Below are 14,410 nucleotides of genomic sequence, written 5' to 3'. Positions count from 1 at the left end.
CCAGCCCAGGCCCCCACACTCAACCAGCACACCTAGGTGCAATTTTTGCACCCTGAAAACGCTTTCTTCACAGGAGTCTGGGCCCAAGTGGGGGAGGCCTTCAGGAGCTGTGCAAGGTGTGACCCCGGCTGCTTCTGGAGCTCCCTAAGATAGCAGAAAGCAGCTACCCGCAGAGATGAAGCCGTGGGCTTTGACCCTGGGCGTGTTCCAGCACTCATTGCCCTCCGGGACTCTTAAATCAACTCCTCAGAGAGGCACAGGTGTCCAGCCCTCGGTCAACTCCCTCCCCACGGCCTCAGCCACGCCTCGGTGAAGCAGGCTCGACGGAGCATGGCTCCCGACTCCTGCGTGCAGCTGGATCTAGGTTGAGGAGGATATGGCCTATAACGCGCCGCCGTCCCCAGAAGGCCTGGCACGGTTAGGAATTCAGTCACCGGCCTCTGCGGGCGCAGCAGGCCTGGGCCGCTCCCTGCGCACGGCGAATGGCCGCAGCCTGCCAGCAGCCCTGGCTCTGCTCCAGACCCGGCCAGGGTGACATCACCAAACTCCTGCGATCAGAACGGGGCGGGGAACAGGACCCGAAATCCCCTAAAAACAGAGTGAGTAATCGCGGGCCCGCCCTCCAGGCGGGGCCGGGACCCCGAGCGAGCTGCGTTGGGCAGCCCGGGAGCGGCCTGCAGCCGGGCGGGCCTCAGGACGAATAGCCTCGGCGCCCTCCCGCCGCACCCCGGTGTCCCCGCCTGAGCGCCGCACACCCTCCGTGCCCTGCGAGGGTGGCACACCTACTGCCGGGACCCACGCGCGTCGGTGGCGGCAGCGCAGCGCGCAGGCGCGGCCGGATTCCGGGCAGTGACGCGACGGCGGGCGCGCGCCGCGCATTTCCGCCTCTGGCGAATGGCTTCGCTTTAGCGCGCCACGGGCTTAGCTGCGACCCCGGCCCCGCCCCCGGGACCCCGGCCATGGACGGTGAGGCGGCTCTCTGGCCCCCCGGGGTGGCTGCCCTCGAGCCACCGGGCGCGCGGCGGGAGCCCCCCCGCGCCGTCTTCCGCCCCTTCCTGCGCCGCGGGGTGCTGCGCAGGGAGCCGCAGGCCGGAGGGTGGCACGGGGCGGGGCGGGCTGCGCGGGATCTGACTCAGTTACCCCTCTCAGTGGAGGCCGCCGGGACTCAGTGTCCCTCCTGGGTGGAAGTGCGGGCGAATCTTGACTCTGTTTCCTCGGCGCCCCCCTTCCGGTGTCGATGCGATTAGTTTTGGCTTCCTTTCCTTCTAAGGAAGAAAGTATCTGACTCAGTTTCCCTGAAGAGAAGAGAGAGGTAGTGTCTTTCCTCAGTGTCCCTAATGAACGTAAAACTGGCCTTGACTCAGTTTCCCTGGGCAGAGGAATACTTCCATGCTCCTTTTCTCTGGTAGAGAGATGCTGCTGTCTTCTTTGCTCCGCCTCTTTCAGGGCAGGTCGTGGGGTCTTGACTCAGTTTCCTTGGGAGGGAGCTTGGCTCTGTCGTGCCTTCGCTGGTGAGGATGGGCAGTGAGTGGAGTTTACTGACAATGCGTCTTTCCTTTCTAGATCTATTCCCTATCATCTTCCCCTCAGGTAAGTGGAACATCCTTCCTCAGCAGGTAGGGGCTGGCCTGGAGTAGGGGCCACGGGGTCAGCACCTGACAGCTGGCTGTGTCACCTACAGAGCCAACCCAGGCTTCTGGGCCTTATGTGGAGATCATCGAGCAGCCCAAACAGCGGGGCATGCGTTTCCGCTACAAGTGCGAGGGTCGCTCAGCGGGCAGTATTCCGGGAGAGAGAAGCACAGATACCACCAAGACGCACCCCACCATCAAGGTAGGCACCAGGCCCCGGATGTGAGTTGGGGACCGATGGGGTGGGAAGCACTTGGAGCCCCAGCAGACCTGCCTCCTTGCCGCCGTGCCCTGTGTCTAGGAGCCAGGTTTGGGATTGCTGACCCCTAGAGTACTCTGTACTTTGGACAGATCAATGGCTACACGGGACCAGGAACAGTTCGCATCTCCCTGGTCACCAAGGACCCACCTCACCGGCCTCATCCACACGAACTTGTGGGGAAGGACTGCCGGGATGGCTTCTATGAGGCTGAACTCTGCCCAGACCGCTGCATCCACAGGTGAACGCCTCACAGGCCAGGGGTAGGGTGAGGTCAGGCAAAGGGCCAGGCAGCTCAGTGTTACCCCTTTCTAGACACAGGCAGAATTCTGAGTCCTTGCTCCGATCCCAGCTCTGCAAACAGACCTCCTTTGTCTTAAATTCTCTGACAGACTGGAACTCCATGGGAGAAGGATAACCTTCTCCCCTTGGAGCCAGACACTTGTGGCTGGACAGGCCACTCCCTTAATGTCTCTTGTATGAGAAAGATACCCATAATGGACTCTCCTTGAGCTTACATACCAGCTGACAAAACCAGGCAATAAACAATTGTACGAACAGATAGACACGATGCCACTAGAGAGTAATAATCTCAGTGATGAGAGAAAGCACAATAATAAACGGGAAGGATGAGGAGGAGACAGAGTCTCGTGTAGCCCAAGCTGGCCTTGAACCCATTAGGATTCACCTGCTCTTCCTCTCAACTCTGAGGATGACAGGCATGTGCCACCATGTCCTGCTACAGGTCTCATGACTTGGAAGGTTATAGAAGGCCTGTCTGCTAACACGTAAGTGGTGAGAAAAGACAGACAAGTTTAAAAGAATATTCCAGGCCCAAGAAAGAAGGCCAGCGACCTTGAAGAGGAAATAAGTTTAGTGTGCTGAGGAATGGGAAAAGATACCCCTGTGGCCGAGGCTTGGAGGCTGTTTTGGCCAAGTCCCACAGAGGCTTGCTGATGGGCAGGGAGTGGGTTTCATTGCAGCACAGTGGCATAGAATGTATGAAGCCTAGGCCTGTGACCTGGGAGAGGGAGGGAGGAAGGGGCTTTTCTGCAGACACAAAACTGATGCCTGAGACACCATAGCTTCCAGAACCTGGGGATCCAATGTGTGAAGAAGCGAGACCTGGAGCAAGCCATCAGCCAGCGCATCCAGACCAACAATAACCCCTTCCAAGGTAGGAGCAAGGGGCAGACATAGGCCTGCCTGTGGCACACGCATCTCCATCCTTCCCTGGGCCTCCGGCAGTCACCTCCCTCCATGGCCAGGCAAACAGTATAAGAGGAACCTGCCAGTTCAGTGTACTCACGTTTTACCATCGAGAGTCAGGCCTAGAGAGGGGTCACGTCTTCCATGTTGTAGTAGAGCTGGTGATGGGCCTAGAATTTTGTCTTTCTCCCTAAGACTTCTCTGTTTTACATTTCTCCCTTCGCTCAGAGCTCCCTGACAACCCCCACCCCTCTGTTTTTCTGACAGTTCCCATAGAGGAGCAGCGTGGGGACTATGACCTGAATGCAGTGCGCCTCTGCTTCCAGGTGACAGTGCGGGACCCATCAGGCAGGCCCCTCCGCCTGACACCTGTCCTCTCTCATCCTATTTTTGATAACCGTGAGTGGCCAGCTCCAGCAAGGGGAAAGGGAGGGTGTGGGAAGAGCAGGGGGACTGGGGTGGGTGTGGCCTGTGAGCAGAGCTCTGGCTCCCTTTTGTCATCCAGTTGTGCTGGCAGGGGACAGGGCAGAGAGGACCCAGAGCTGCCTGCCCTCAGTTGGAAGCTTCCAGGGTGCTCAGCAGCCCGATGGGAAGTGGCTGTTTTTCATATCTTGTGTAGAGATGCCAGAAACTGTGCTCATGACTTTAGGAAGCAAACTCCCAGGAACCAGATAATGGTAGGCAGTGGTAATTGTACAGTAGCAGCTCACAGGCTGCTCTCAGATGACCTGGGCTGACGCTGATGGGTTAATAAGTGGCAGGGCAGTTGGAAATAAAAGGGCTTTGGAGCCCCAAGGTCTGGAAACCAATATAAACTGGGAGTGAGGAGGGAAGGGCTCATCGCCAAGGGAAGAGGTGACAATGTGCTTGGTCAGGCCGAGGGCGACGAGGTGTCAGATTGTTGCCTTTGTGCTGTGAGGTCTTGTGAGGACAGGACCGCGTCCTGTGTTGCTCTGTTGCCCTTTCTAGAATGGTGCTCCACACACAACAGGGAGATGTTTTTGAATTTGTTGAGGTGAAGAGCAGATGGGAATGGCCTGCAGAAATGTGGTCAGCAAGCCGTGGAAGACCTTGACATAGAACTTGCTGGGCATGGCTGTTCCCTCTCCTGTTGGGTACCCCGGAGACCTCTGGTGGTTCAGGGTTTCCGTCCTTGTCACACCCTCAGGTGCGCCCAACACTGCTGAGCTCAAGATCTGCCGAGTAAACCGGAACTCTGGGAGCTGCCTTGGTGGGGATGAGATCTTCTTGCTGTGTGACAAGGTGCAGAAAGGTACACACTGGGCTCTATGTACCAAGAGGGGAGGGGCGAGGCTGAGAGTGGGGGTGATGAGTGCCAGGGACCTCAGTGGCTTCAGGGGAAACAGGGTGCTGTCTTAGGGAAAAAGCATCAGGAGTTGGGGACCGAGGTCTGTTGAGGTTCAGATGCTAACCCTTACTACTTTGTCTTCTGCAGAAGACATTGAGGTCTATTTCACCGGACCAGGCTGGGAGGCACGAGGCTCCTTTTCTCAAGCTGATGTGCACCGGCAAGTGGCAATTGTGTTCCGGACTCCTCCATACGCTGACCCCAGCCTGCAGGCTCCTGTGCGTGTCTCCATGCAGCTTCGGCGGCCTTCTGATCGGGAGCTCAGTGAGCCCATGGAGTTCCAGTACCTGCCAGACACAGGTGTGACGCTTGGAGGGCAGTACCACGGCTTCTGTACCCCAGCTGGGAAAAAGACCAGGACTGGATGTCTGGGGCAAGCACATAGGGTTTTTTTGTTTTGGTTTGGTTTTTTGCTTTGTTTTTTTTTTTGAGACAGGGTTTCTCTGTGTAGCTTTGGAGGCTGTCCTGGAACTAGCTCTTGTAGACCAGGCTGCTCTCGTAACTCACAGAGATCCGCCTGCCTCTGCCTCCCGAGTGCTGGGATTAAAGGCACACATAGGGTTTATACATACTGTAGTTCATTGCACATAGTATTTCTGTCAAAGACAGACCACATATGTCATGGTGGTCATATAAAACTACACCGTCTAGCCAGGCAGTGGTGGCTCATACCTTTAATCTCGGGAGGCAGAGGCAAGTGAATCTATGAGTTCAAGCCCATCCTGGTCTATAGAGCTAGTTCCAGGACAGCCAAGGCTACACAGAGAAACCTTGTCTTGGGGATGGGGAACTGCACTGTCTAATGATACAGGTGTCTTAGTTTGTGTAAGTATCCTTTAAGATGCTCATATAATAAGCTGGGTGTTCCAGAAAGCATGTGTAGCCAGCATGCCTGTGGTGTGGAGATAGATGGACCTTTAGAGGTACTTGGCCAGCCAGCCTTGCTGAATTAATGTGTTCCAGATTCAGTGAGTGGTACTGTCTCAAAAAATGAAGTGGGCTGGACATGGCAGTTCACACCTTCAATCCCGGCACTTGGGAGGCAAAGACAGGCAGATCTCTGTGAGTTCAAGGCCTGCCTAGTCTACATAACAAATTGCCGACCGGCAAGGGCTATATAGTGAAATCTTGTCTCAAATAAGGTGGATGGGGCTGGAAAGATGGCTCAGTGGTTAAGAGCACTTGCTGTTCTTCCAGAGAACCCAAGCTTCATTCCCAGCACGCTGTCTAGTTCAGGGATCTGACACTCTTCTGAACTCTGCAGGCACTGGGCATGCACGAGGTGCATACACGTATAAGCAGGCAGACTGGCCTTGCACATAAGTAAGTCTTAAAAAATGTAAGGTGCAGAGTGGTAGAGGAAGGCAGCCAGTATTGAGCCTTGGCTTTGACATGCTCATGCACACGTCTGCACACACGTGCATACACATTCATACACAAACATACAACACAAACACACACAGAGGTAATAATAAAATGAATATTCATACAACGACAAATTTGCCAAGCAACATGTCTTTTTTGTTTGTTTGTTTGGGTTTTTCGAGACAGAGTTTCTCTGTATTGTTTTGGAGGCTGTCCTGGAACTCGCTCTGTAGACCAGACTGGTCTCAGACTCAGAGACCCGCCTGCTTCTGCCTCCCGAGTGCTGGGATTAAAGGTGTGTGTCACCAATGCCCAGCGCAACATGTCTTAAGATGTGTCCCCATTGTTAAGCAACATATAATTATAGTGAGAATCTATTTCTTCCCTTAACAGTGATATCCAAGTTATTCAGCTGTGTCTACTATATCTACCCTTGCTGTGGTGTCCTTTTCACCTTGCCTTTTTAGGGGAACGATTTAGCCAAACTCACTAGCAGTAGAGGCAGTAGTGCACCTAAACCAAGGTCCCTAGGCTTTGTGGACTTTGTGCCACCTTGTGTCTCTTGTCACTACCATATAACCCAGCTTCATTTTGCTCAAGGCTTAGTGCATAATCAGGGCCCACGCTATGTGCTATACATAAAAAACAAATGAGACGGGAGCTGGGGAGGTGGCTCAGTGGTTAAGAGCACTGACTGCTTTTCCAGTGAACCCAAGCTTAATTTTCAGCACCTACATGGAAGCCCACAACCATGTGTAACTCCAGGCCCGTGGCTTCCGAGGCACCAGGCATGAGCATGGTGCACAGACATACATGCTGGCAAACCACCATACATATAAAGTAAATAGCTAAATTGGGAGGGTGTTGTTTTTTGCTTTTTCAAGGCAGAGTTTCTCTGTGTTGCTCTAACTGTCCTGGCACTCGCTCTGAGAGATCCACCTGCCTCCGCCTCCCGAGTGCTGGGATTAAAGGCGTGCATCACCATGCCTGGCTGTTTTGTTTTAATGAGACAGATTCCCTGCTGTTTACAAGCTCAGTCCATTGCCAGGCAGATATGTAAATGACATACCAATGGGGCTGTGTTGGGAATGCTAGCGAAGTGCAGGTTGCAGGAGCTGGAGATGGCAGAATTGGCATTTACCTGGGGGAAAGCCCTGGAGTGTGTTCTTCAGATCAGTGGCCTCGTCCTGGAAGGACGGGGGATGTCTGTGGTGGGAGAGCCATCTTTAGGCAGTAAGCAAGCCCAGACAAATTGTGGCCTTGTTAAGCTTAGCTGCCCCGGGTTTCATTCTGAAAGCCTCGGGGAAACACTTAAGATTTCTAAACAGAGACTTGACATGAGCAGAACTGGAAGCTTAGTCTGACTTCTCTGAGAGGAATATTTGAGTTAGAGACACTTGGGGTGGGCATGTAGCTCAGTTGATAGAGCGTTGCCTAGCATCCGAGAGAACTTGAATTCAGTCCCACATATCGCTTAAACCAGGCATGGCGTTGCACACTTGCAATCCCAGCACTTGGGGAGGTAGAGGCAGGAGGATAAAAAGTTCAGGGTCATCCTCGACTACATAGTAAGTTTGAAGCCAGCTAAAGCTACATGAGATCTTGTCTCAAAAAAGAAAAAGCAGCCGGGCGGTGGTGGCGCACGCCTTTAATCCCAGCATTCAGGAGGCAGAAGCAGGCAGATCTCTGTGAGTTCGAGGCCAACCTGGTCTACAGAGTGAGTTCCAGGACAGGCTCCAAAGCCACAGAGAAACCCTGTCTCAAAAAAGAAAAGAAGTGCTGACCAGATAGCTGAGTAAAAACACGTGCCACCAAGCAGGATGACCTGAGTTTGAGCCATACGATAAAAGGAGATAATTTGCTCTCACAAGCCTTGTGACTTTTTAAAAAAGATTTATTTATTTATTATGTATACAGTGTTCATGTATCCTTGCATGACAGAAGAGGGCACCAGATCTCATTACAGATGGTTGTGAGCCACCATGTGGTTGCTGGGAATTGAACTCAGGACCTCTGGAAGAACAGTCAATGCTCTTAACCACTGAGCCATCTCTCCAGCCCCTGGCTTCACTCTTGCTGTGATACACACATACATTAAATGTAATAAATTAGTTTTTTGTTTTTTTGAGACAGGGTTTCTCTGTATAGCTCTGGCTGTCCTGGAACTCACTCTGTAAACTAGGCTGGTCTCAAATTCACAGAGGTCTACCTGTCTCTGCCTCCCGAGTGCTGGGATTAAGGGCATTCACTGTGACACCCAGCTAAATTTTTTTAACTTAAAAAAATATTTATGTATTTTATGTATATGAGTGCTTTTATTTACATATATGCCTACATAACAGAAGAGGGCATCAGAAACCATTATAGATGGTTGTGAGCCACCATGTGGTGCTGGGAATTGAACTTAGGACCTTGGGAAGAATAGCCAGTGTTTTCCTAACCACTGAGCCATCTCTCCAGCTTCCATAAATTAATTTTTAAAAATCAGAGACTGACGGGCAGTGGTGGTGCATGTCTTTAATCTCAGCGCCCAGGAAGCAAAGGCAGGCAGATCTCTCTAGTTTGAGGCTAGCCTAGTCTACACAGCAAATTCCAGGGCAACCAGGGAGAAGCCCTGTCTTGGGGGTGGGGAGCTGAGACCTTGCAGAGGGTGTGACAAGGTAGAAGATCACGTCTCCCATCCCTGTCCTAGGCTACCCTTCAGCACCATGGCCTTTTCTGTGGCCTCTGCTTGGAATGCTTGGCTCTCGAGCACTCATGACTATAGCCACCACCTGTCTCCCTGACCACCTTTTTGTTTTGAAGCAGAATCTCACTATGCAGTCCTGTATTCCTTTGAACTTGCTATGTAGACAAGGCTAGCCTTGAATTTGCAGAGATCTGCCTACCTCTGAATATATGTGCCACCACACCTAGAAACATTTATTTTTTATATTATTTATCTGTGTATATATGCACATGCATGCAGGTGCCAGTCAGAGAGCAACTTGCAGGAGTCAGTTTTCAGTTTTCTCCTTCCATCATGAGTGTTCCGGAGACTGAACATGCCTTTATCTGCTGAGCCATCTGACTAGCCCAAAGATTAGACTTGGGGATCCTGGCACTTGTTAGGGTCATGTTTTTGTGGATCAAACCTCTTGTGTTTACTCATCCCCAGAGCAGGTGCTTGGCAAGTTGTTTTGAGTTAGTATTGGTGGACTGAAAGAAAAGGTGATGTTCTGGATAATTCCAGTTTCCAGTTTGGGTGCTAGGACAGATGGTGGGAGACACAGGGAAAGGAGCTCGTTTGGTATGAAGTGGTGAAGCTCACTTTGCAGGAGCTGAGGTGTTCTAAGTTGTCCTGAAAGCTTCAGATTAAAGAATCACGCCTTCAGCTGAGCTGAGTCTGTGGAAGTCTTGGGCTCACCATGGTGCTCAGTACAGGGTTGCTTCTAAGCCGAGGTGGATGCGGAGGTGAGCAGCATGGGTGAGAGACAGGCTGCGGGTGCTTGTCCCCCAGAGCAGGGCTCCTCGACTTAGCATCACCCAGGAGTCAAGACTCAGCCAACAAAGCTGGTTGTGGTGACGCATGCCTTTAATCACAGCGCTTTGGAGGCAAAGGCCAGTGAATCTCAGTAAGTTTGAAGTCAGCCTGGTCTATATAGTGAGTTCTAGGACAGCCAGTGCTATATAATGAGAGTCTGTCTCAAAAAACCAAAGAGGAGGTGGAGATTCATTGAGCCCCTTCTCAGAAAGTTACACATCCCTTCCTAATTGTTGGGAGAGTAGGTCTTGGGAAAATATGACCTCACTGCCCTTCTGAAGGGCAGAACTGGAGCCCAGCTAGGAGAGTAAACCCTGCTGTCCATATTGCTTTCCCAGATGACCGCCACCGGATTGAAGAGAAACGCAAAAGGACCTATGAGACTTTCAAGAGCATCATGAAAAAGAGTCCTTTCCATGGTGAGGTGGGGAGAGCCTGAGGGAGAGCAGGGAGCCGGGAAACCGAACTCTAGAATCAGTGAGAGGACTCCTAGAGTCTTAAAGCTGACCTAGCTTTTGTCCTGCAGGACCTACTGAACCCCGGCCTCCAGCACGGCGAATTGCTGTGCCTTCCCGAAGCTCAGCTGTCTCCAAGCCAGGTAAGGAATCCTTTGTCCTACTTGATTGAGGATTACATTTATTTAGACTGAAGTTGCGGTGTCTTCTGAGAGGGAACTCACCTGCAGAGTTCTGCAGCCTACCCTCTCTAAGGCTCAAGCTTCTCAGGTGTGAGGCCTGGGGCTGTGTCAGGGTCATCCAGGGAACAGTGCAGGCGTGGATTCTTGGACTCCACACAGACTGATAAACTTGAGGCCTTGAAAGTGTGGCACAGTAACCAGCAATTTCCTAAGGGTGTTAATGTCCATTGAAGTCTGCAACATACTCTAGCTAAACTCTGAGTCAGATCCAAGCCTTGTGCTAACAGCCTGCAGTCTCAGCTACGCAGGACAGTAGGCCAGGAAGGATCCTGGACTGCAGGGTTAAGTTCAAGGTCATCTTGAAGAACCCTGTTTCAAGTTAAAAAGTAAAAGCAGTTCTAGGATATAGGTCAGTGGTAAGAGTGCTTGCCTGGCATGCATGAGGCCCTTGTCCAGTACCCAGTATCAAGGGGCTAAATAAACCCTGAGTTGGATACCTTGAGATGCAGACTTTGGAAATGGGTAGTCTCTGCCCTTGGCTCTTGATTGAATTTAGAAAGAAGAAATCACCTCTAAATTTATAAGTTATGGGGCTGGGGAGATGGTTCAGTGCTAAAGAGCACTGGCTACTCTTGCAGAGGACTTGGGTTCTGTTCTCAGCACCCACATGGTAGCTCACAACTGTCTGCAACTACAGTTCTAGGGGGATCCACTGCCCTCTTCTGGTCTGCAAGGGTACTGCATTCATGTGCACATGCATAAAACACTCATACACACACAAGTAGAATTAAGTAATAGGTTGTGAGTTCTAGCGTGCGACACATGCTCACCACCAAGCGCATGTCCCATGGGTTTATCCTCTCACTTGGTTTTGCAGCTGTAATGTGAGAAGAAGTTGAAAAGGTCAGGGTGAGAGCTTTGTGAACTTCATCCAGTAGTCAGGGAACACCTCAGTGTAGCCCTTGGGAGTGAACCTTACAGGCCGTGTCAGCCTCTAGAAAGGGACTGAATCTAAGCATTAAGAGAGGGCTGAGGGTGGAGGGTGGGTATGCATGTCTCTAGTACTTTGTCTGACCCTTGCTCTCTGTCTTTGTCCTCCAGCTCCCCAGCCCTATACCTTTCCAACATCCCTCAGTACCATCAACTTTGATGAGTTTCCCCCCATGATGTTACCATCTGGGCAGATCTCAAACCAGGCCCTGGCCTTGGCACCATCCTCTGCCCCAGTTCTGACGCAGACCTTGGTCCCGTCTTCTGCCATGGCACCAGCTCTGGCTCAGCCCCCAGCCCCTGTCTCAGTTCTAGCCCCAGGTCCTCCCCAAGCCCTGGCCCCACCTGTTCCAAAGACCACGCAGGCCGGGGAAGGCACACTGTCTGAAGCCCTGCTACACCTGCAGTTTGACGCTGATGAAGACTTGGGGGCCTTGCTTGGCAACAGCGCAGACCCAGGTGTGTTCTCAGACCTGGCATCTGTCGACAACTCGGAGTTTCAGCAGCTCCTGAACCAGGGTGTGTCCATGTCTCACCCCACAGCTGAGCCCATGCTCATGGAGTACCCCGAAGCTATAACTCGGCTAGTGACAGGGTCCCAGAGGCCCCCTGACCCAGCTCCCACACCCCTGGGGACCTCGGGGCTTCCCAATGGCCTCTCAGGGGATGAAGACTTCTCCTCCATTGCGGACATGGACTTCTCAGCTCTTCTGAGTCAGATCAGCTCCTAAGGGGCTGAAGCTGGCCCTGCTCAGAGCACCAGGTTTCAGGGTATTGAAGCCTTCCCGAAGCACTTACAGATTCTGGGGAGCATGCTCCAACTGCCCCTGACTTCTTTGGGTGATATCTTCTGGGGGTGGCACATCTTATTCTTTTATTGGCAATATCTCACTCTCTTTTGGAGGTGCTTAAGCAGAAGCATTAACTTCTCTGGATGGAGCTGGGAGGACCCAGACTTCTCCCACGGTGATAGTCAGCTCCCTTCTTGGTTGGGAACTCTGGAATCTCTTCCATCCTCCGGTTCTAGCACTCTTCTAGAGAGGGGGGCAAGCTGGAGCTGTGGCCTAACGCCGTAACGCCTTATTATCAAGTGTCTTCCTCACTTTGATCCAAAGCAATGCTCCTAATAGCAGCCCTTGCGTAGTGCTGCCCGACACCAGCACGAGGGGCCGTTTCTCTCTCCTGTGGCGCTCCTGCCCTGCCAGCTCTTTCCATGCGGAGCTGTGGCTGAGGGGAACCGGTGGGATAGTGCTGGCCACCTTCAGGATCCTGAGGGAGTTTAGTCTGAGACATTCCTGCTCCCCCTTTTCCCAAGTGCCTTACTAGCAGGGCAAATTGTGTGGCGTCATAGGGGTGGGCTAGAAGCTCAGCCACAGACAGTCTTCACTGAGAAAGCTACTGGACTCTTGCTCTTTCTAACTCTGAACTAATAAATGTGTTACCGTGCTGGCAAGAGAGTCGCCGTCTTTCAGCAAACACTGAACACACTGCTGATCATTTCAGACTGGATGATGGTGAAATAACTGAGTGACTTTGTACTGTCATCTAGAGGCCTGGGACCTGAGGATGCCCCCTGCAAAGCTTTGGTTCCCATCTGGTAGATGTAATGGCAACTACGGCATGATTCCCACTGCAATAGGCTCTGTAGGGCCCAGTAGCTGTGGGGTGGAGTCCCTTCCTGGTGATGGAGATCCCACTTGCTCTAGGTGTTAGGTCAGCAGAGACCATACAGCCTGGTAAGGGAGGTGATGGTGAGACTCCCCGGGAAATGATGAAGAACCTTGCACAGCAGTTAGAGGTTGAGGAAAGAGCTCAGCTGAAACAAAACAGCTACTTTGCATAATTGGTTATCAGTTCAAGGTCATGGCGAGGACTTTCTGAGTTTGATGCCAGCCTGAGTTATATGCAACACTGTCTCAGAACAGCTTGTTCATTCCAACCCCCACCCCCAAAAAGCTAGGCTTGGTGGTGCATGCCATTGATCACAGCTCCCCAGAGGCAAAGGCAGGAAGATCGGTGAGTTCAGGGCCAGCGATGGCTGTACAAGAGATCCTGTTTCAAAATAACCCCAAGCCTGCCCCAGTACTTTTGATACCATGTTCCGTGAGGATCTCAAAAATCTTAACCCACAACCTCAGAAACCTAAACAAAAGCTAGGTGATGGCTCATGTGCTTAAGCTGGATATACTTCCGGTTTTGTCTTGTGCACGTGTAGCAGCTAATGGTACAAGTCAGAGGACCAGTCTTCGGACGCGCACGCGCTCTGCAGGAACTCAGCGCTGGGTGGTATAGCAATGTGCTCGCGGGGAAACCCCTGTGCTGAGAAGTTTTAAGTGTGTGGTGAACGAGCTGCAAAAGTTAGGCCCCTGGGAGCAGCAGACTCTTGTTTTGCATGATAGATGGTTACTGCAGGAGAAGATGCAGAGGAGCAGCAAACACTGGGGAACTGGCTGTAGTCTCCTAACATAAACGCTGGGGTGCACACGCTTAAGGGGCGGGCCTGAAGCAAGGGTGTACCATCCAAGAATCCGGCTAAGTGCAACTCTGGCTAAGCGCAACTCTAGCTGAGACTGAGCGGTATCTGGCATTGGCTTGGATCCCCGCGAACCTGCCTTAGAGAAGCCGAGAGGTCGGACTGGCGACACCCTGCAAGTGAGAAGGGTTGAAATCCAAGGGCACCCTGCTTTGTTTAGGTTCTCGGCTGGCTTCAGTTTAGACAGTGCCTTGTTCTTGGCTTCCCTAATGTCCTGCAGTAGCCTCCGGTGACCCCACCCCCACCCCCGGAAGCTCTTTTAGTCCTTCCCACACTCCCTGAATGACCTCACCATACTAATGGCTCATCGGTCCCAAATCTTTGTCTCTAGCCCAGACTTATGTCCCGTGGGTGCCAGCCACTGGACAATTCTACTCTGAAGTCTCTCAAACTCACCCTACACTAAGTGACCGCAGTCACCCCAGGGTGTCCACTTCCTTCTTCCTCTGTCTCAGATGTCGCCTTCCCACCCACTAGGGGCTCCAGTCAGAAACCTGGCCACCATTGTGGATACCACCTCTTTTCCTTTACCGGCATGCATCCCGTCTTTCACAAGGTCCAGGGAAATCTGCCCACTCCTCCCCATTGTCACCCCTATGTCCTCCCTCCAGGACAGCTGCTACTACGGCTTCTTTCCTCACTAGCCTCCCTGTAGCCAAATAGCTGACACCCACACCTTCCTTACCACTCTCCCTTTAAATATCTATCACCACAAGGTCAGATGGAAGATCTCTGCAGACACATCCCCAGGGTGACCAGAGCCTTGCCCTTCCTTCCGCCCTGCCCCACGAGGCTGCTCACTACAATCCCTGGGATGGCCAGGCTTCACTGTCAACTTGACTGAATTTCAGAGCATCTAGAAGACAAGCCTGGCGTGTTTGTGTGGGAATCCCA

At 52.4% G+C, this 14,410-nt stretch overlaps 1 protein-coding gene across 4 annotated transcripts; it reads left to right on the top strand.

Annotated features, from left to right (window-relative positions):
* Nucleotides 1-353: 353 nt before the first annotated feature.
* On the top strand, nucleotides 354-12,436 carry Rela (RELA proto-oncogene, NF-kB subunit). 4 transcript variants are annotated; one of them, XM_013117279.3, is made up of 11 exons: nucleotides 354-599; nucleotides 1,564-1,590; nucleotides 1,682-1,833; nucleotides 1,983-2,131; nucleotides 2,976-3,067; nucleotides 3,367-3,498; nucleotides 4,268-4,372; nucleotides 4,556-4,768; nucleotides 9,695-9,775; nucleotides 9,883-9,954; nucleotides 11,095-12,436. In XM_013117279.3, the coding sequence occupies exons 3-11, from the start codon at nucleotides 1,741-1,743 to the stop codon at nucleotides 11,712-11,714; spliced, it is 1,557 nt and encodes a 518-aa protein (XP_012972733.1). In that variant the 5' UTR covers nucleotides 354-599; nucleotides 1,564-1,590; nucleotides 1,682-1,740; the 3' UTR covers nucleotides 11,715-12,436. The 4 variants fall into 4 exon arrangements, with proteins under 4 accessions (XP_012972733.1, XP_005064049.1, XP_040605343.1 ...); XM_005063992.4 differs by lacking the exon at nucleotides 354-599 and adding an exon at nucleotides 634-966; XM_040749409.1 differs by lacking the exon at nucleotides 354-599 and adding an exon at nucleotides 1,143-1,312.
* Nucleotides 12,437-14,410: the final 1,974 nt, after the last annotated feature.

Source organism: Mesocricetus auratus, unplaced genomic scaffold, assembly GCF_017639785.1.
Source record: "Mesocricetus auratus isolate SY011 unplaced genomic scaffold, BCM_Maur_2.0 Super-Scaffold_4256, whole genome shotgun sequence".
Lineage (NCBI taxonomy): Eukaryota > Metazoa > Chordata > Mammalia > Rodentia > Cricetidae > Mesocricetus > Mesocricetus auratus.
The sequence above is the reverse complement of the archived record's forward strand: the minus strand, read 5'-3'. Positions and strand labels throughout refer to the sequence as shown.

Coding starts and splice junctions, on each gene's coding strand:
- Rela (XM_005063992.4), top strand. Junction 2,132..2,975: donor CCAGACCGCTGCATCCACAG/GTGAACGCCTCA, acceptor GAGACACCATAG/CTTCCAGAACCTGGGGATCC. Junction 9,955..11,094: donor CTCAGCTGTCTCCAAGCCAG/GTAAGGAATCCT, acceptor TTTGTCCTCCAG/CTCCCCAGCCCTATACCTTT.